The sequence below is a fragment of the Heteronotia binoei genome, chromosome 14 (assembly GCF_032191835.1).
Source record: "Heteronotia binoei isolate CCM8104 ecotype False Entrance Well chromosome 14, APGP_CSIRO_Hbin_v1, whole genome shotgun sequence".
In the NCBI taxonomy this organism is placed as follows: Eukaryota; Metazoa; Chordata; class Lepidosauria; order Squamata; family Gekkonidae; genus Heteronotia; species Heteronotia binoei.
Window position 1 is genome coordinate 58521281 of NC_083236.1, and position 21545 is coordinate 58542825.

The window sequence follows — 21545 nt, forward strand, 5'->3', positions numbered from 1 at the left end:
GGTTTCTTTTTCCACTTTTTTCACAAACAGCTTGGCAGTGGAGTGATACTGGCCACATCACACTTCTCTTGTCTAACTTCTAAGCAATATGCAATTTAGGGTCTGCCCTTGTTCTACCAGACAGTTACTTAAATTACTTTTTAATTTCCTGGATTACATGTTTTCAGCTTCCTACCACAGAATATGTCAACATAAGGCATTTTAAGAGGGACATCGTGGTCATCACCTTCAAGGAGCTATCTAGATTGTTCTGTTATATTCACCGTTCAGTCAGTGCATTTTTAATGCATTCCTGAAGCCCAGAGATTAAATGGCATATAGCTAAGACAGCAGGAGAGGAGATTTCACCAGCCTTGTTAATAATAGCCAGGCAGAAGGCTTAAAACACACGGTCAGCTGTGCAATCTTCTGATGGAGGCTTTTTCTGTCACTGCCTTATATGTGCATTTCAATGCCCCACTTTATGTTGGGTCTGACATTGAGGTTTGGTTAAAAAAAAACCCCAAAACCACGTGTTTATAAATTTTGCTGAAGACTGCGTTGACTTCCCCATCCCTCATGGCAAAAGAACCAGTTCAGTATTATCGTTTTGAAATGATTCCAAGCCTGTGTGACTTCCTCAACGCATGGAAAGCCAGGGAACTACGGGAGACCTTTTTATTCCCTTTGGGGCTATAACTTCATGACTGGCTGTAACCTAGAGGTATTTGCTGCTGTTGCATTGGCTTATATCTGATTGTTCAGCCAGGGGTGGCCAAACTGTGGCTTGTGAGCTGCCTGCGACTCTTTCACACATTTTGTGTGGCTCCTGGAGGCTGCGGAGGAATTTAGCGCAGGCTTACTCTCGAGTACATTTGCTTAGCATTGGGACCTCTGTCAGCCTCTTAGCACTGATTCATAGGTAGCCCACTGCTTGTACTGTGTATGAAACTGGGAAAGGGGGGAAATAGGCAAGCTCTTCTCTTCCACCAGAAGTCGCCTGGAGACCTAGAGTGGGGAAAGAGAGCGCAAGACCCAAGGGAGCCACTGGAAGGAGGGATGAAAGTAACAGGGCAGTGCAGGATTTCCTCTCAGTTTCATACCTCTTCTAGGAGCTGTATTTACTAACCTTGATGTCAAGGCAATAAGAGAGTTATGTAATGATTCAAATGGTGGCCAGTGATTTATATGGCATGTGTATGTTTCCTTCTCCCACTGGTGCAAAAAAATAATTCCTTAACCTTTCCCTATACTGGTTCTATGGAGACTGTTATTCCCAGCTTTTGTTTTTTTAAAAAGTCTCTTCCTGGCATGGTTGTGTTGTAAAGTATATACATATGCATTTTATCTTTCCGTGCAAACAGAGTATTAAGAGTTTTAATAAATACGTTTGCAATATTTGTTTGTGTCTTGCGGCTCTCAAACATCTGATGCTTATTCTGTGTGGCTCTTATGTTAAGCAAGTTTGGCTACCCCTGGTTCAGCCGCTTTCTCTTTCCACTTTCCTGTAGCAAAGCTATCAACAAGGCCTATGAGGAGTATGTATTGTCGGTGGGAAATCTAGATGAGCGGATATTTCTTGGGGATGATGCAGATGAGGAAATAGGAACTCTGCGAAGGTATTTGAACACATCTTCAGGAATGGAAACAGCAGAAAGAGCGCAGATGAAATGCAGTCTGCAGGAGCATTTTGAACGTGTGAGTACAGCATGGTCTGTTGCATGCTGGAGGCTTATTGATGCATATATTTGGAGTGGACATGATGTAATAGTCACCTGCAAATGGTTAGAAGGTACATGACAGTGTTCCCTCTCTAGCTGCACCTTCAAAGTAGCCTGGTGGATTACAATTGGCAGCAGCATAGCATCTACTCATGTTGTTATGTGATAATGCTTAGGTTTCTAAATTTTATATAGATGGGGGTGGGAGATGCACAACATACAGTATGTCAAAATGAAACATGAAACATTTACAGTTTTGAATCACAATAAACATTGAATGTTTGCATCATCGAATAGAACATATCCAAAAGCAGGGGTTGTTTTGTAGAAAAATAGGTGGTAGAGCTCATCCAGGAATTGTTATGCAGCTGCACATACTATTCAATGGACAAGGAGGTGGAATTCTCAGAAAGGTTCAGGAGCTGTGCTCCTGTGAGCTCCCACTGAATCTGAGGCCTGGCCAAAAGTGTATGTAAAAAGTAAAGTTATCCAAATTTCATTTTTATGTGAGTCCCCTCACCTTGTTGCCCAGAGGATATCAGGTATGTTCTATTATTATTCAGGAAGCTATGGTCACTTGGAATACTAAAGACAATGGTTGTAATAGCCTTTCTGAGTTGCCTTACCATATGCAGAAAACTGCATTACATTGTGTGGCCCCATCTGGAAGCTGTACTTATTCAAAGTTGTAAGGATTTCATGTGGACACTCTGTTTAGATGAGAAAATTTAAACAAATATTTGAAGTTTGAGTAATGATGCGTCCTGTCTTCAGTAACAGTTCCTGTTCCACTTAAAAACTGTACACGCAGAATTCATGACAGAGTAAAATCCCCCATTACTGAGGCAGCATGATTTTTCCACTGAACAGGAATAGTTTTTCTTATCACCAATGCTGCATCGGATGAGCAGGTATCTTAATTCTCTGTGTTTATGCTAAGATTGCAGTGGCCTTTGGCTATCATCCATAAATAAACTCAATGCATAGTATATATGTCTGCAGTAACTTTAGTTCCTGAACCGCTTTTCACATCCATTGTTGTTTTTTGGTGATTTAGACCAAATCAGTTGGAATAGCTACCCCTCTTACTGGCCGAAAGTATGTAAAGGAGAGCGACCCTTGTGTGAGTTCCATTTCCATTGCTACGTACAGCTTAACCCGGCTTCATACGATGCTGACGGGGCTGAAAAATGCACCCAGTGAAAATCTGGAGCAAATTCTCAGGTCAGCAAAATTATTTTATGTTCCGTTTTAAAAAATTTGGGACTATTGGTGATAATATGGATTAGGAAAAAATAATATTATAGTGCCTTGTGCTTTCATTGTGCAGCTTGCATATTATTATTACTTATTTTTAAAAAAAACTTATAACTGTTCAGCCTGCATATTGTTATTATTTATTTTAAAAACTTCTATCCTAACCTTATGACTTCACAAGGGCCACCAAGGCAGCTAACAATTTAAAGTTATTGTTTATTTTTCACATATTTAAAGTATATGTCAAAAAACACCACCTTTTTAAACCGTTAAAATCAACCCCTCCCAAACACTCGTTGTCAAAACAAAACCAGTTAAAATATGTATGAAGACATAAAAGCAACAATCAAGACATTAGGAAGGGGTGATCACTGAGAGGATGCCAAACGGGACCAAAAAAAGTCTGTACTCACTGGTGGAAGACAGAAGAGACAGACAAATTTCCCTGGGAAGAGAGTTCCAGAGCTTTGGTACCATGACGAAGAAGGCTCTCTCTTGGGTGGCCACCCACCTAACCTCAGAAAGTGGGGATACCCAAAGCAAGGCCTCTGAAGATTAGTGGTAGGGCGAGGTTCATAAGGGGGTTCATATTATCATTGATTTCAGTTGTAAATGGATATGCTTCTCTGGAGAACTTTCTGGTCCACAAAAGGGGATCCCTGGTTCCAGTTCACCACCACTCACTGCCACCCCCTTTCAGATGCTCTCTGCTTCTCCTCTTGGGATTTCAGCTGCTCCTGAGTACAACAACAACAAGAAGAGAAAAACACAAGCCAGCAAGAGAAAGGTAACAAAAAAGGTTGGAACCAAGAAATAGAAAGTAAAATATAACTATGCACATGATACAAATGTACAAATACTGTTAATAGTTTAATAATGCATCCACAAGGGCTAAAATTACATTTAACAGCAACTGTCCCGTAGTTCAGCATAAGCACCTAATCCCACTATAAAGACAAATGAGCATTTATAGAAATTCAGGTTTAAGTATTTTCTCCGTATGCAAGAACCAATGCCAAATGCATTTGGGCACCTGGCCTTCAGTGGTATGTGTCAATCTGAGCACTCTATTAATTCACCAAAAATATACATAAAACTAATCATACACAGAGTGGACCTCACACTAAGATGTTTACCCTTGAAGTAAGTGGTATCAGATTTTCCTGTGATGCAAGATCTATCTATCATCTATCTATCATCTAATCTATCTCCCACCCTCTCCATCAACGGCAGGCTCAGGGCGGCTCACAGATTAAGGGCCACACAATCTGATTACTGTGACCAAACAAGATAAAATGTGGGCAACTCATCAAGATGTAAAATGTTTCCTTTGCCCCTGGATCTTAGGTCCAATCAGAGATGCTCAAAACTCCCAACAGAGTGCTCAGGTACATTTTTGTTTTTGTACATTTGCATGTTATACTTTACTCTATTTTTCTCTGTTCCAACATTTTTGGTTACCATTCCAGCTGCTCCTGCTTGGCCACTGATACGTTTTGCACATTTTGGGTTGCTAAGGCTGCCCAAGCTCCAGCAGTTTGCCTGCAGCATCTGTAAAAATGTTGCAGGGGGCAGGGGGAGGTGTTGCCAAATTAGCTGTTTAACAAGTTGAGATTTTTCTGCAACTTTGTGGTTTCCCCTGCATTTGCACCCTCTTATTATCACAGCTGTGTCTGGCCCAGTTGTGCAGATTTGGATACCTCCTTGATTGACAGCCCATTGCTGTTACATATAGCATTTACTTTTTTGAAGGCCATTCTCTCACTTGGCCATGAAAAGTAGCAGAGAGCCAGTTGGTGTAGTGATTAAGTGCATGGACTCTAATCTGGAGAAATGGCTTTGATTCCCCCCCCCCCACTCCTCCACATGCAGCCAGCTGGGAGACCTTGGGTCAGTCATAGTTCTCTCGGATCTGTTATCTCAAGAGCAGTTCCCTCTGCGCTCTCTCAGCCCCACCTACCTCACAGGGTGTCTGTTGTGGGGAGACGAAGAGAAGGATATTGTAGGCCTCTCTTAGACTCTGAGTGAAGAGTGGGATATAAATCCAGTCTCCTCCTCCTCCTTTTCCATTGATAGCTGGCATTAACGCACTACTGCAAGCATGGCAGATCCTGTGACAGTAAAACATAACAATAATGAAAACTTGCAAATATAAGTTCAGAGTTCTGTTGCCAGTAAATATTTCATCTCTTTCTGTTTCATTTGCAAACCGAGACTTTATGCATTTGTTCCTTGACAGGGCATGTTCTAGAGATCCTTCCTTGTCGATCACCAACAGAGTGAAAGACATGTATGAAACTTATTGCCAGAGGACCCAAGCGCAGGGAGAATCTGGCATCTTTTCCAAAGGTAAAATAACACTCTGTTCATAAATAAAAGTACTCCCTTTTGTATTTACTGAACATCACTGTTCAGAATCCTGCAGGGATTTAAAATGTACTATCAAAGGATATGAAAAGGGCTAGGGGAAGAACCTCATGTACTGTCCTGAGGTTCTTGGAGAAAGGGCAGCTTTAAACGTGCTTTCAAGCTGTGATGCTGGAGAAGACTCTTGAGAGTCCCTTGGCCTGCAAGAAGATCAAATCAGTCAGTCCTAAGGGAAATCAACCCAGACTGTTCCCTGGAAGGTCAGATGCTGAAGCTCAAATACTTTGACCCCCAAATGAGAAGGGAGCACTCACTGGAGAAGATTCTGATGCTGGGAAAGGCAGAAGGCAAAAGACGAAGGGGACGGCAAAAGATGTGATGGCTGGACAGCGTTATTGATGTAACTAACACAAATTTGAGCAGACTTCGGAGGATGGTGGAAGACAGGAGGGCCTGGTGTGACTTTGTCCATGGGGTCGCAAAGGGTCGGACTCGATTGTGCGACTGAACAACAACAAACGTGCTTGATGGATAACCACGTCTTTGGCCTTCAGAACGAAAACTGTCCTTATCTGGTTCCTTTAAAGTAATTTTAACCCATCATATATAGACACGGTTTCTCTCTGGCGGTATTGGATGAAGGCCGAATCTCACCTGTGTGTTTGAAAGCCATATTTGTTTACAACAATTTTTTGGATTAAAGATCAATATTTAGAATTAGAAAATAAGTGGATTTCCTCCTCCTCGCCCCCCCCCCCACTTGGATTTCTTCTTTTGGTACATACCACTAATGTTTGTGGGGGGTTTTTAATGGTTGCAGATATTGTTGGAAAACACTTTCGTCTTGCTGAGGTCCTCTACTATAAGGTGTTGGAATCTGTCATTGAACAAGAGAAGAGAAGGCTAGGAGAGGTTGACTTATCAGTAAGTAACCTTCATGGAGTGGTATGTGTGAATCGTGATCAGCGTCTTTATTTCAGAGTAAATTGACTACCTGAGTAAAACGGAACACAGGACAATGCAGAACACATACAACACAAATTTTAGTCATTAAGGTGGTTCCCAAGATGCTGCAAGCAAGGGGACAGACTGCATAGGAAGCATACTGGAGTCTATAGCAACCCTGGCAGCACCAAGCAGCCAGGCAGCAGCTCCTGATATCAGGGAGAGGGCCTTCTCGGTCACTGCCCCCTATTGGGGGAACAAACTACCGGAGGAGGTTAGAGCCTTGCGGGACCTTGTCCAGTTCCGCAAGGCTTGCAAGACAGTATTATTCCGGCTAGCCTTTGACTGAATTCCTGCCATTGTAATACAAAGGATACAAGAGCACTGAACACCATCGGAAATTAATAATCCTAGCACCAAACTGTTTTTAACTGCTATATTATTGAATATTGTATTATTTTAAATGCATAATTAATGTTTATTGTGATTTTATTTTTGTGAGTCGCCCCGATTCTGCTTCGGTGGGGAGGGCGGGATATAAATCTAATAAATCAAATCAAATTTGATAATGTTCCTCCGAGTGCAACCAATCCCTGCCTGCTAGTGGAGGAAAGAGGGAAAAAAGAGGGTGGACTCAAACCCTCAGCCCCCACAACCCGGACCATTTACCTAAGCACTCAAGAAGCAGGTGCAAGTTATTGGATGAAATGTTTTTCTGATTTATTGGATAAAATGTTTTTTTCTGATTTTCCACATTGCCTGGCTCAAACAAATTACAGTGATGGTCTGATTCAGATAGTAAGAAGAGAAAGAAATTTTACTTACAAAAACAGAAGCACATCTTACGTGACATATACATGTAGGTACATTTAACATTGCTAACAAAGTAACTTCCAAAAAGTTAACTTGCGACATCTCCAAACCCAGGTGAGAGAGAAACATACCATAAGTGAGAGAAGCATTGATATATTAAGCATTCCATTGCAGCTTTGACATCAACACTATAGCTATATGGGAGTTGCGCAAACAAGATTGCATAGGCAGGCATGGTTCAGTGGCAAGGCAACGGGACAGCGTGTCCAGGTCTCTAGGCTCGAGCCCCACATGGGGAGAGACCCAGAGGCAAGCAGATGTTACAGAGCTGACATTTTACTCCCCACAAAAGGGGGAACAGGATAGTCCAGCTGATGGGCCTGCTCCAAACAGCCATCATTTAGGATGGGACACCCCTTCATAATCTCTCCATGCCGCCTCCTTGTGCCCCCATCAAAACAGAGCCCACGCACACCTGCACTGCCTAGCTGCATGGTTTATCGGATTCCAGCAGTGCATTCCAAAGACTACTTCCCCCTTTTTGCTAGAGAAGAAGATACTGATGTTATATCCCGCCCTATACTCTGAGTCTCAGAGCGGTCACAATCTCCTTTACCTCTCCCCTGCCCCCCACAACAGACACCCTGTGAGGTAGGTGGGGCTGAGAGAGCTCTCCCAGAAGCTGCCCTTTCAAGGACAACTCCTACAAGAGCTATAACTGACCCAAGGCTATTCCAGCATGTGCAAGTGGAGGAGTGGGGAATCAAACTCGGTTCTTCCAGATAAGAGTCTGCACACTTAACCACTACACCAAACTGGCTCTCCATGTCTCCCCTCTAACCGCCTCTGACCTGTTTGCAACTGGGAAGGGGGTAAAAACTTTAGAGGGGTTGCACCGTGTCAGTTGGATAGAGGATCTGTAGCGTGGGAGTTCCTAGCAAACTTCATGTCATCAGTCTTTGAAGTACCACTGGACTGTATTGTATTTTGCAGCTAACCAAAACAAGAGTTTGGGAGGAACCATATTCCTGCTGAACTAACCTGATCGCTTTCTGTGCTGATGCGGTTTTTTATTGTAGGCAATACTAGAACATGACGTGTTTCACAGATCTCTGCTGGCCTGCTGCCTTGAAATTATTGTTTACTCTTACAAATCAGCGGACAGTTTCCCATTAATCACCGATATATTTGATGTCCCCGCCTTTCACTTTTATAAGGTAAATTCTTTTGACCATCTTTGGGGTTGACGTCCAGAGCAAAAAAGAATATTTACAGTTCCGCTACTAATGAATTTTTGGCCTGACCTGGATAGCGCAGGTTAGCCTGATCTTGGAAGTGAAGCAGGATTGGCTTCGGCCAGTATTTGGATGGGAGACCTCCGAGTAATTCCAGGGTCATGACCCAGAGCAGGGGTAGCCAAACTTGCTTAATGTAAGAGCCACATCAAATAACGTCAGATGTTTGAGAGCCGTGAGGGAGGGAGGTGGAAAGAAAGCAACTTTAACCTAAAGTGTGTTCTCCAAGCGGGCTGACAGCATGGTGGGGGCTTCACGAGTCACAAGATCAATGTTCCCTCTAAACTGCAAAGTCTTGTGAGCAAAAATTCTACTTTGTGAGTTACTGGCATTAATGTTGTGAGCTGCTGCATAAATTAGTGTGCGCTGGGGCCATTTTTCCTGAGCTAACTCAGCTTAGAGGGAGCACTGCACACAATACGTGTGAAAGAGCCACACGTGACTGCCAAGCCAGAGTTTAGCCACCCTTGATCCAGAAGTTGGCAATGGCAAACCACCTCTTGACGTCTCTTGCCTTGGAAACCCTGCGGGGCTGCCGTATGTCAGCTGTGACTTGACAGCACTTTACACAACCACTACTAAATTTAACATCTTTCACGTAAAAAGGTATTGAATTTGTAATAAAAAAAGAAATAAATTGAATTGAGCGTGTTCAGTGTTTAAGTCTGTAAAATTTATTGCAGGTAATAGAAATTCTAATCAGAGCCGAAGATGGCCTTTGCAGAGAAGTGGTGAAGCACCTGAATCATATCGAAGAGCAAATTTTAGAGAGCCTGGCATGGAAAGTGGAATCCCCACTCTGGGACAAGATCAAGGAGAACGAAAATAAAGTGCCTACCTGCGAAGAGGTAACACATTTGAGCAGGGGTGGAATTCTAGCAGGAGCTCCTTTGCATATTAGGCCACACACCCCTGATGTACCCAGTCCTGCAAGAGCTTACAAAAAGGAGCCTTGTAAGCTCTTGGAGGATTGGCTGCTGTAGGGCTGATGTGTGGCCGAATATACAAAGGAGCTCCTGCTAGAATTCCACCCCTGTATATGAGAAGTTATGATGATGATATTGGATTTATATCCCTGCCCTCCACTCCGAATCGCAGAGTCTCAAAATGGCTCACAATCTCCTTTATCTTCCTCCCCACTACAGAAACCCTGTGGGGTGGGTGGGGCTGAGAGAGCTCTCCCAGCAGCTGCCCTTTCAAAGACATCTCTGAGAGAGCTATGGCTGACCCAAAGCCATTCCAGCAGGTGCAAGTGGAGGAGTGGGGATTCAAACCTGGTTCTCCCAGATAAGAGTCCACACACTTAACCACTACACCAAACTGGCACTACACCAAAAGTTACCTTTTCAAGTACGTGTTTATGACAGACTTAGTCTGTGCAGCTGTCCCTTGGAGCTCCACAGACGCAGTTTGGAAATAAGGACATTTCCAAAAATAATCTAAGAAGAAAGTGGGAGACCCTGAGTTGGGTGAGAAGGCAACATAGAAATGTTTGCAATAAATAAATAAAAATAATCATTCTAAACCAGTTGCTTTAGTAGCAGTCAGCACCTGGTGCCCTTGAGGCGAAATGTGGCTTATGGTTACCCTCTTGCCCAGCACTTGCTTATCCTTGTTTCCTATGGTCATTTAGTCAGTGGCTTCATGAGAAAAAGTACTCTTTACCACCTGCCCTTTTGTGCCATACTATTGCTGCTACTTAAGCTGTCTGATACTCAAGGTTCTAGCTAGTGTGTGTGCTTTGCTTGCTGGGAAAGAGTTGATGACAAATTGCCTGGTAGAAATCACAGCAGTCACCTTGTGGAGTTAAATTCATGTGAATACATACCATCAGGGCTACATAGACAGCTTCAAGAGGAGACTGGATAAGCATATGGAGCAGAGGTCCATCAGTAGCTGTTAGCCACAAGCGTATTGTTGGAACTCTGTCTGGGGCAATGATGCTCTGTATTCTTGGTGCTTGGGGAGGGGGCAACAATGGGAGGGCTTCTAGTGTCCTGGACCTCCTGATGGCACCTGGGGGGGTTTTGGCCACTGTGTGACACAGTGTTAGACTGGATGGGCCATTACCCTGATCCAACATGGCTTCTCTTATGTTCTCTTATGTTCTGGTCAGAGGGGATAGGAAAACAGCCATTGTGTTTTCATATTATCCAGAAGCCAATAGCTTTAATGCTGTACACCTCATCTCCTCCTCCTCCTATTGGATTTATTTATATGTTTATTATTTTCATTGCTAGTACACCCTTTTCATTGGGGCTCTAGTCAGATTACAAGAATGATTTAAAAAAAATTCCCTCAGTGAATCAGCAAATGGGTAACAAAATATGGTAACATCTTAGTCTAACAGCAAAGATGCCTAGTGAAACAAAAAAAAAATCCAGTTGGACTGGAATTGTACTGCTGGGGGACCCCAAGCAAAGCATGCAAACATAAATGTGTAAGGCAGCAGGACAATCAGTGTATGAAGGACTTTATTCCTGATAAAAGTTATCTCCTGATCTGAACGATCAAACCACAGTTTTGTTCCTTCTGCAAGAAATCCCTCTTTTTTAAAAAAATCCTTGTTTTTCCACCTTTCGCAGAATGATTGGTGAGGGACAGTGGCTCAGTGGTAGAGCATCTGCTTGGTAAGCAGAAGGTCCCAGGTTCAATCCCCGGCATCTCCATCTAAAAAGGGTCCAGGCAAATAGATGTGAAAAACCTCAGCTTGAGACCCTGGAGAGCCGCTGCCAGTCTGAGTAGACAATACTGACTTTGATGGACTGAGGGTCTGATTCAGTATAAGGCAGCTTCATATGTTCATAGTAGTGTGCCTGATCATTTCAGGCAGACCGTTCCAAAGTGTAGGAGCACATGAATGAGTAAGGCAGTTGCAGATTTTACCTGTTTGCAAGGTGGCACTTTCTGAAGGCTTTGCTTGCAGCAGGCACTTACTTTTGGGAAGCTGCTGATGGAGCAGAGAGACAGTGGCATGGCAAAGAGACTGAGCGGTGGGGAGAAAAGGACGCCCAAGGGAGGTTGGGAAAAGACCTTGCCGGACATTCAATTTTCATGGTTGGCAGCAGACGTTCTCGGGGGGCTACCGCAAGCTGAAAAAGGGGGGAGATATCTCTGAACAGGAAGAAGGGGGAGCGGGCAGGCCTGCAGTACGTTTCCCTGACAGCTGCACTGAATCGCAGGCAGCAAATCTTAAATAACTGGGCCTGGCAAATATTAAAGCCACTGGAATCTTTTCATGTTTTTTAGGTAATGCCGCCTCACTACTTTGAGAGGCCAGATGGGACCAGCGTGTCAGGTTCTCCTTTAACTCCTAGGAGAATAAGTGAAGTTCGGGCTGAAAGCGGAGCCTTAGGAAAGGGTAAGTATTATCAACATTTGCGGTTGAACTTGCATGTCGCTTTATGCTGTAACAATTTATCCCAAGGTGACTGCTCCTCATATTAAACAGAGAACATTTCTTACTCGTGCGCTCATGTGTAGCTGGCACTAAGCGTGTTGGGGGAAAGAGCTGGGGGCAGATTGTCTGATAGAAATCACAGCAGTCGCCTTGTGGAGTTACAGCCATGTGAATACATACCGTTACATGAAACCAACCCTGCCACTAGGCAACCTTTCCGTAGGGCCTGTAAAACGGAGCTCTTCTGCCAGGCCTTTGGTTGAGGCAGCCGGCGTCCTACTCCACCAGCTGGCCCTTTGTGGCAATCCATCTCTGCTGTAACATAAATGTGTTTTATTTACTATCTTCAGTTCATATAACATGTGCCCAACTGAGCCGCCGTTTATAATTTGTATAATCTGTCAAACTATATTGTCCACATCGCTCTGGTTTTAACTGTTGCTTTTATACTGTCTTTAGAATGCTGTTATCTGCCCTGAGCCCATCCTTGGGAAAGGGCAGACTATAAAATGCCATAAATAAATAAACTAGGCAATTGCCTAGGGCAGGGGTGGCCAACGGTAGCTCTCCAGATGTTTTCTGCCTACAACTCCCATCAGCCCCAGCCATTGGCCATGCTGGCTGGGGCTGATGGGAGTTGTAGGCAAAAAAAAAAATCTGGAGAGCTATCGTTGGCCACCCCTGGCCTAGAGCACTGGCCTTCTAGGGTACCAAATTGGGTGCCTCCCATGTGACCTGGTGACGTTTGGGTGGCAGAAGTTAGCCATGCCTAGGGTGCCAGACAGCCGCCCCTGTTTCTGGGCAGCTTCACCAGAGCGTTTTGTTTGGAATTCCTGAGCGGAATTGACTGAAGATTCTATTCCTGGGTTATAAGCCATTTTTTTTCCTCCCTGTTTTTTTCCCCTCTCCCTTCTTGCCATTCCTCCAGGACTTGTATCTTCTCCAACCACACTCTATGAAAGATACAGCTCTCCTGCAGGTAACCCTACCAGGAGAAGATTGTTCGTCGATAACGATACCCCCACAGACAGCACTCGAACCCCGGTGAGGGTCTCCCAGCAGCCTGTGATCAGTACCGTGCCTGTGCAGAATGTCTCCCCAGATACGATTCCTGTCACCCCAGTGCCCGGGCAGACTCTGGTAACTGTGGCAACAGCAACTGTAACAGCAAATAACGGGCAGACGGTTACGATACCAGTGCAAGGTAAGGAGACTGTTAATTCTGTCTGTATATCTAGTACTGTTCTTACAGCTATTGCCTTCAGCAGAAAATAGTGTTAATGCTGTCTTTGCAGCAGAAGGGGAACATCCTTTGCCATCATTCTTGGAGCCATCATTCAGCTGAGAATTGTGGAGATACAGTCCCAGACGAACACAAATAAAGTCAAGGCATGTAGGGTAGCCGGTTGTAGGCGCAACTGGTTCCTGAGAGCCAGTTTGGTGTGGTGGTTAAGTGTGTGGACTCTTATCTGGGAGAACCGGATTTGATTCCCCACTCCTCCACATGCAACTTCTGAAGTGACCTCAGGTCAGTCATAACTCTCTGAGCTGTGCTGCTCAAGAGCAATTCTAGGAGAGCTCTCGCAGCCCCACCTGCCTCACAGGCTGTCTGTTGTGGTGAGGAGAAGGGAAAGGAGATTGTAAGCCACTCTGAGATTCCAAGTGAAAGGCGGAGTATAAATCCAACCTCCTCTTTCTCCTCCCTGTGAGCTCCAGCTTAAGAAGCCCCCTTTGGCTATGTTCTCTTTTGTGTTCCTTGAAGAATGGGTTGCAATGCCAAGGATAAGTGGGTCAAAGCAAGACTGTCACTAAACTTTGGCTTTCCAGTCTGCAAGCTACTTCTTGGCTCCAGAGGCAAATATTGTGACTATACATAGGGATATCAGAATGTTGGACTAAGATCTGGGTTCAAGTCCTCACTCCACAACGAGTGGTCTCTAGGTGATCTTGACATCAGTCCCTCTGTCTCGCTCTCTTATCCTAACTTGTTCCACAAGTAGAGAAAATGTTGTGAGCGAATTTGGCTTTACATTGAAGAGAAAAGCAAGCAGTCAGTAGCTGAATACATTTTTTAAAATAACTTTGTTTTGAAAGTTTGCTTTTATTTCACCAGTAGGGAAAACACCAGTAGGTGTTATTTCACCAGTATTCGGCCTGTGAAGAGGCCAAATGGTCAAGGAAGTGCTGGGGGTTCCAATAACTGGTGCAAACTGAGGATGCTTTCATCGCGGAGTGTACCCCAAGATCCCTTGCATTTCTACCCCAGCCTCTTGATGGGAGGAGGCCTTCTAGTGTCCTGCTTCCACTAGAGCAGGGATGGCCAAACTTGCTTAACGTAAGAGCCACATAGATGTCAGATGTCTGAGGGCCACAAAACATGAACATCAAATGTTTGAGGGAGTGAAGGGAAGGAAGGAAAATAGATGAGAGAGGGAGAGGTGGAAAGAAAGCAACTTTAAATGCATTCTCCAAGCCACCAGCTGGCTTGGCTTAGAAAAGTGATTTAAAGAAAGGCCTTCTTCAAGTTGGCCAATGAAGCATTGAGGGCTTCAAGAGCCACACAATATGTGTGAAAGAGCCGCATGTGGCTCCCGAGCCACGGTTTGGCCACTCCTGCATTAGAGGAAGCTAATATATTACTGACAAATAGGCACATATCCATAAGCTAGCATTGAAAATAAGCAGCTGAGTTGTCAGTTTACATGACTCTTTACAAAGTCATAACAAGAATGCAGGTGGGGAAGGTGGCAAGATTGTATGCCAGTTTGATTCCATGCTTCATTGTAGAAAACTGTATTAAGAATACCCTAAGGATTAAGGATGCAAATTGGCCACATGTTGTTTATTTTTTAAATCAGCTACGTCAGGAGAACTCTTCTCCTGTTGGGTGAAGCACCTTGTCCAGAGGAGCTTATGAAAGCAAGGGAGAGAGAGAGAGAGAGAGATGGAAAGGAGCTCGTGAATGCATTGATCCAAATGCATTTGCGCTTCAGGAGTTTGCTTCCCCCTATTAATTTCTCCTTTCTGCTTGCTTCTGTAGGCATCGCCAATGAAAACGGAGGAATCACTTTCATCCCAGTCCAGGTCAACGTTAGTGGGCAGGCTCAGCCGTTGTCCAGCTCCATCCAGCCTCTCAGTGCCCAGAGCCTCGCCGGAACTCTGAGCACTCAGCAGATGGCTGGGGCAGCTCTACAGTTACAAGGCCAGGTGGCCGTCCAACAGATCACTCTTCCTGGAGACCAGCGGACAAAGCAGGTGCCGGGCAGCAGCTGTCCAAAATCCCGGAAGGCTGGCTCGCTCTCGCTCTTCTTTAGAAAGGTACGTATGACGCACGGAAAGTCCCTGTGTCGCGACACAGTTGATGTGGCTTGAATATGGTCACAGAGAAAAAGGCTAATGTGCATTCCCGCCCCGCCCCGGAATATCTTGTCTTGCACAGTGGCAGTTCAAAATCCATACCGTTTTCTATCTGAGTGAACTTTAGCCTGAGGTGAATCTTCTGAGCTTTAATGCCCAGAGTTCAAGGTTACTAAGCACGTTTCTGGATCTGACAAGATGACTTTCATGGAGTGATCTCTTTATTTAATCCTCTCCTCTCCAAACTGAGAGCCAGTTTGGTGTAGTGGTTAAGTGTGCAGACTCTTATCTGGAAGAACCAGGTTTGATTCCCAACTCCTCCACTTGCAGCTGCTAGAATGGCCTTGGGTCAGCCATAGCTCTCATAGGAGTTGTCCTTGAAAGGGCAGCTACTGTGAGAGCCCTGTCAGGCCCACCCACCTCACAGGGTGTCTGTTGTGGGGAAAGAAGATAAAGGTGATTGTAAGCTGCTCTGTGACTCTGATCCAGAGAGAAGGGTGGGGTATAAATCTGCAGTCTTCTTCTTCTTCCTTCCATTTTTGATGCTGGATTAGGAGGATACTGTTATAATGTATGTTCAAGTGTGTACTTCAACAACCAAGTGTCTCCCAGAATTCACAAAGTGCGCACTAGCCTACCACCCTGCTTTTCTCCTAGCTAGCCAGGTTTCATTTTCTACCATTCTCCCAGACATTGCTACAGCTTACTGATACAGGTCACTGTTCTTTCCTTCTTCCCCGTGTTCCCCTTCATCCCCTCAGAGGTACTTTTTTTGAGATATTCTGGAGAATTTAGCTTGGTCTTTCACGTCAGAACAGAAGATCTTTGCTCTTGAAAAATGTGTGGATATGTTAATGCAGGGGTGTCAAACATGCAGTTTGGGGGCCAAATCAGGCTCCCGGAGGGCTCCTATCAGGCCCCCGAGCAACTGGCTGTCATCTGCTTCCTTCTCCCTGTATCTTGCTTCCTTTTGCATAACAGCTTGCTTTGCAAGGCTTGCTTAATTGCACAGCAGAGCTACTGAACCAAGACTCTCCTCCTTCTATTGGCTGAGGCTTCTCCCCCCCCCCCCCCCCACAGTCCCCTGGGGAAGGAAGGAAAGAGCCAGAGCTTCCTTTGTCCAGTTCCCTGGATCCCATGGGAGAAATACAAAGAAAGCATCTTTAAGACCAAGGAGTGCTAATGTTTTAAGTTTGTAAAAAATATTTGTGTTTGTCTGTGTCTTTATAAAATTTATGTATCTGCTACCTAATCTTAAATAGGTACACACATGGCCCAACCCAACATGGCCCAGCCCAACAAGGTCTCATTTATGTCAGATCCAGCCCTCATAACAAATGGATTCGACACCCCTGTGTTAATGCAAGTTAAATCTTGGCTGTCTGAGAGCTAGAATGCTGAATCCAGGGCTAAAAGGAACAGAAATCATAGAAAAGGAGAGAACTGTTGTTAAGTAATACAGTCCATACACAGTAGATTACCAGCCATGTCATACTAATTTACTGTATGGTCTATAATGAATGAGATATTTTCATTGTTTCTTTGGAGAAGGAGATGATTAAAAATGCATAGGGATAGACTAGCTCTTGTGGTTTCCCTTCCCTCCATTAGGTATTCCACTTGGCGAGCGTCCGTCTGCGGGATCTGTGTCTCAAGCTGGATATTTCAGATGATCTGAGGAAGAAGATCTGGACGTGTTTCGAGTTCTCCCTGGTACAGTGCTCCGAACTGATGATGGACCGGCACTTAGACCAGCTGTTAATGTGTGCCATTTATGTAATAGCAAAGGTAAAGCATAACAAAAAAATGCACAGATTTTACCTAAATCGGGGATGGCCAAACTTGCTTAACGTAAGAGCCACATAGAATAAACATCAGATGTTTGAGAGCTGCAAGATTTGAACATCAGATGTTGGAAGGAAGGAAGGAAGGAAGGAAGGAAAAAATAGATGGGGAGGGGCAAGGGAGAGGTGGAAAGAAAGCAATTTTAACTTTAAATGCATTCTTCAAACTGTCATTTGGCTTGGCTTGGAGAATAGATTTAAAGAGAGAAATGCCTTCTCCAAGCCAGCCAATGGGGCATTAGGGGCTTCAGGAGCCACACAATATGCACAAAAGAGCCACATGTGGCTCCTGAGCCACAGTTTGGCCGCCCCTGACCTAAATAATATAAAAGATGGAAGATCCTGTGATTTAAGAATGAAAGCGATACTTATTATAAACTTAAGCAGATTCTCTTCTGGTATTTCTAGGTCACGAAAGAAGACACATCATTTCAGAACATCATGCGCTGTTATCGGACCCAGCCGCAAGCGAAGAGCCACGTAAGCCAATTTTGTGCCTGAATTACTAGCCTTTCAGACCATATGCAGTTGTCAATTGCACATTTATCTAAATTTTTTTAAAATCCTTTTCTTCTTAGCAGCTCACAGCAATTAAACACAGATAAAAAGAACCTGTAAACTTATAATGTACAGTAGTAATGATTAAGAAGCCTAAAACAAAATTGCTGCCGCCCCACCCCCCTTCAAAAAAAAAAAAAAGCACCGAATCTAGCAAACGCTTGGTGAAAAAGTAAAGGTTTTTGCACTGAATAAAAACTTCATGGAGGGAGCCTGGCATAGCTTGCAAGGCACTGCAGAAAAGTTTCCGCTTTTAACTGCTGCCGTATTTGTCCTGGCACAAGGACATGGTGGAGAACAGGGTGTGCTAAAATCAGTGTTGTCTTTTTGAAGGTGTATCGAAGTGTTTTGATTAAGGGCCGGCGGCGAAGGCGTTCAGGCAGCAGTGAAAGGCAACAGAACTCTCCGACTGGAAGGAGTAAGGACAGAAGTAAGTGACTGTAACTGAACTATAAATTGGAATGGATTGCTGCCGACGGTAAAAGAAGTACAAGAGAACACGTTGATCTGTTATTACTTCGATGGAATGTACAATGTGTTTTAATAAATAGGATGCTTCCTTCCACCCATTTTCCTTTTCCCTGACCAGCCTACAAGGAAGTAGCCAACATTTTTGGCTACTGATGCTCATGTAGCATGGTGGTAGTTTAATCAGCTTCACCAAATGGCGAGATCATGGATTCATGGAAGATGCTTTCCTTGATCTCACTGTAGCCCAAGAAGGGTACCAGTAAGAGTACCAGGAAACTTGGGCAGAAGGCTTCAAGTGTCTGCCTTTAACCACCAAAAAGGCAAGCAAGAAGACCTATTCTGTATGAAGCGATATGTCATTTTAGTCCGCAGTGATTGTAGAGGCATTATTTTTTTGGCGCTAGTAAGCTGCCTTTGAGATCCATTAATGAAGAAGAAAACTGCAGATTTATACCCTGCCCTTCTCTCTGAATCAGAGTCTCAGAGCAGTCACAGTCTCCTTTACCTTTCCCCCACCCCCCGCCACAACTGACACCGTGTGAGGTGGGTGGGGCTGCAAAAGCTCTCATGGAAGCTGCCCTTTCAAGGACAGCTCTGCGAGCTACGGCTAACCCAGGGCCATTCCAGCAGCTGCAAGTGGAGGAGTGGAGAATCAAACCCAGTTCTCCCAGTTAAGAGTTGTGCACTTAATCACTACACCAAACTGGCTCTCCAGCTAAGATAAATAAGATAGGTATGTTCACGGGTATTAAGTTGATCAAGCAGACAAGCTCTAAAGTGGAGAGCATCACTACTTGTATATGCAATCAGTAGGGACCAATTGAGTTTTGAGGCTAATGGGAGCCAATCTGAGCTCCAGTGGGCAGGAGGGCCTTGCCACCTGCTGCCCCTGACCTGTGGAACTCCCATTCCCCAAGGGGTGAGGTTGGCTCCTTCCTTGCAGGCTGCCTGGGAAAAGGTGAAGAAATGTTTGTTCCCAAAGGCCTTTGGATAAAATGTAGATGTCTTTATTTTACCCGAATTGAATTGATTTGTTTTACGTTCATTTCAAAGGTTATTCGATTGCATTTCATAGCTTTCAAATTGTTGCCTAGCTTGAGTTCCTCTGAGAGGCAGAAAGGCAGCATGGAAGTGGACTACCTAAATAAGCTGCAATGGTGTAGTGGTTTTAGTGGCAGACTAGCATCTGGAAGCTGCAGTACTGCAGTCGGAGCCCTCTGTTCACAACCTGAGTTCAATCCCAGCGGAAGCTGGTTCAGGTAGCCGGCTCCAGGTTGACTCAGCCTCCCATCCTTCTGAGGTCGGTAAAATGAGTACCCAGCTTGCGGGGGAGGGGGAAGTGTAGATGACTGGGGAAGGCAATGGCAAACCACCCCGTAATAATAATAATAATAATAGATTTTATTTGTATCCCGCCCTCCCTGCCTAGGCGGCTCAGGGCGGCTAACAACATTTTATACATTTACATTAATAGATAAAAACTTTAAATTTAACAATTAAAAGATTAAACATATAAAAACCAGTTAATAGATTTAAAATACATGATTTAAGTTAAATTAAAAAGTAAAAAGTCTGCCGTGAAAATGTTGTGAAAGCAACATCACCCCAGAGTCGAAAATGACTGGTGCTTGCACAGGGGACTACCTTTACTTTTTTTTTCACATCTGGAAGACCCAGGTTCCAATCCCCACTCTGCCATGGGAACTTACTGGGTGACCCTGGGCCAGTCACATGCTCTCAGCCTGAACTATCTCACAGGGGGGTTGTTGTTCTCCTCCATGTTATCATCATAATGTGAGCCCCTTTAGTGTTCCCACTGGGAAGAAGGGTTTGGTGTATAAAGGTATCCCCTGTGCAAGCACCAGTCATTTCCGACTCTGGGGTGACGTTGCTTTCACAATGTTGTCACTGCAGACATTTTACAGGGTGGTTTGCCATTGCCTTCCCCAGTCATCTACGCTTTCCCCCCCAGCAAGCTGGGTACTCATTTTACCGACCTCGGAAGGATGGAAGGCTGAGTCAACTTTGAGCCGGCTACCTGAACCCAGCTTTGACCGGGATCGAACTCTGCACCATGGGGCTACTGTGATGTATAAGTAAAGTAAATAAATAAGTAAGCATTCCTGATTGCTTCACACTTCCTACAAGTGTCCTCTAAAGTAGGCATTTAAAAAAAACAAAAAACTTTAGCCATTTAACATTATAGTCCAACCAATACAAGAGTATACTAACCATATTGAATTCCAACAAATGCCATCTGAAAGAGCTGCCGCATTCAAGGCTACACAGCCTGTCGGTAAAGAAGACATTGAACTGCGGTAGTATGAATAAAGGGCGGGTGAGGATATGCTTAGAAGAATTTTCAAGAAATACAGTTGGTAACCTGGGTGGCTTTAAAAATTTCCATTTGTGCCTTTTTTGTAGCAAGCAGAGATTCCAGCCCGGTGATGCGATCTAGCAGCACGCTACCTGTTCCTCAGCCCAGTAGTGCTCCCCCGACTCCAACCCGTCTGACCGGGGCCAACAGTGATGTTGAAGAAGAAGAGCGAGGGGACCTGATTCAGTTTTATAATAATGTCTACACAGACCGAATTAAAGACTTTGCTCTGAAGTATTCTTCAGCCAACGGAGTAAGTTGACCATACCTTATTCTCAGCAGTGAATAAACACAGGTAGTGTTCTTATCCTGTCTACTTGACAATACTGCAAGAGGGGTTGTTTTTAGAACTATAATCTTGACAGTAAAGATTGCATTTTGTTCCTGAATGCTGAAAGGGATTTCCCTGCTTACTTATCAGCACCACATTTAGCTCCTTGTGTTAAAAATGGCCTGTATCTATCCTAAGAAACTGTGTTCTTGTGTATGCGTAAATGCCATCGAGTCACAGACGACTTATGGCAACCTGCCCTGGGTTTCTCTGATGACAGTGGCAGGTTTCATTTTAAGGCCTTCCCTTTACAGGGTGAAGCTCCCCCCTTGTCTCCGTACCCGTTTGTGAAAAGCAGCTCTCCACGCAAAATCCAGCTGTCTCAGAACCACTCGATCTACATCTCCCCTCACAAAAACGAGTCTGTGCTTTCTCCACGCGAGAAAATCTTCTACTACTTCAGCAGCAGCCCGTCCAAGGTGAGAGCCGAGGGTTGTCGTCTGCTTGTTGCTCAAGGGTCCCCAACTTTTTTGAGCTGCCAGGCATTTTTGGAACCGGGGCACAGAGTGGTGGGCACAGTCATAAAATGGCTGCCACAGTGGGTGGGGCCACACGCACAGAGGAAGCCCGAGCGCAGGGGAGAAGAGAGGCGATGTAAAAATGCGCTGGAGAGAGAGAGAATAAAACATCATGGTGGCAGCAGCCTCAAACTTATTGCCAATAAGTTATTTTGATCTGCTCAGCCAATCAGAAAAGATGGCAGCAAGCGATTGAAAGAAGGCTTAAGGCTGGGGTATCAAACATGTGGCCCGGGGGCCAAATCAGGCCTCCAGAGGGCTCCTATCAGGCCCCTGAGGAACTGGCTGACAACTGCTTCCTTCTTCCTTTCT

The 21545-nt window shown here is 44.6% G+C and overlaps 1 protein-coding gene across 1 annotated transcript in view; it reads left to right on the plus strand.

Annotated features, from left to right (window-relative positions):
• The window catches only part of RBL2 (RB transcriptional corepressor like 2), a 33461-nt gene that overhangs the window by 10430 nt on the left and 1486 nt on the right, over positions 1–21545 (plus strand). The window contains exons 8-21 of the mRNA XM_060253905.1: positions 1491–1677; positions 2758–2924; positions 5197–5306; positions 6145–6248; positions 8162–8299; positions 9061–9225; positions 11627–11738; positions 12706–12981; positions 14818–15095; positions 16746–16922; positions 17387–17458; positions 17870–17966; positions 20432–20637; positions 20970–21134. Coding sequence (XP_060109888.1) covers positions 1491–1677; positions 2758–2924; positions 5197–5306; positions 6145–6248; positions 8162–8299; positions 9061–9225; positions 11627–11738; positions 12706–12981; positions 14818–15095; positions 16746–16922; positions 17387–17458; positions 17870–17966; positions 20432–20637; positions 20970–21134 — 2254 coding nt within the window. The remainder of the gene's footprint in view (positions 1–1490; positions 1678–2757; positions 2925–5196; positions 5307–6144; positions 6249–8161; positions 8300–9060; positions 9226–11626; positions 11739–12705; positions 12982–14817; positions 15096–16745; positions 16923–17386; positions 17459–17869; positions 17967–20431; positions 20638–20969; positions 21135–21545) is intronic.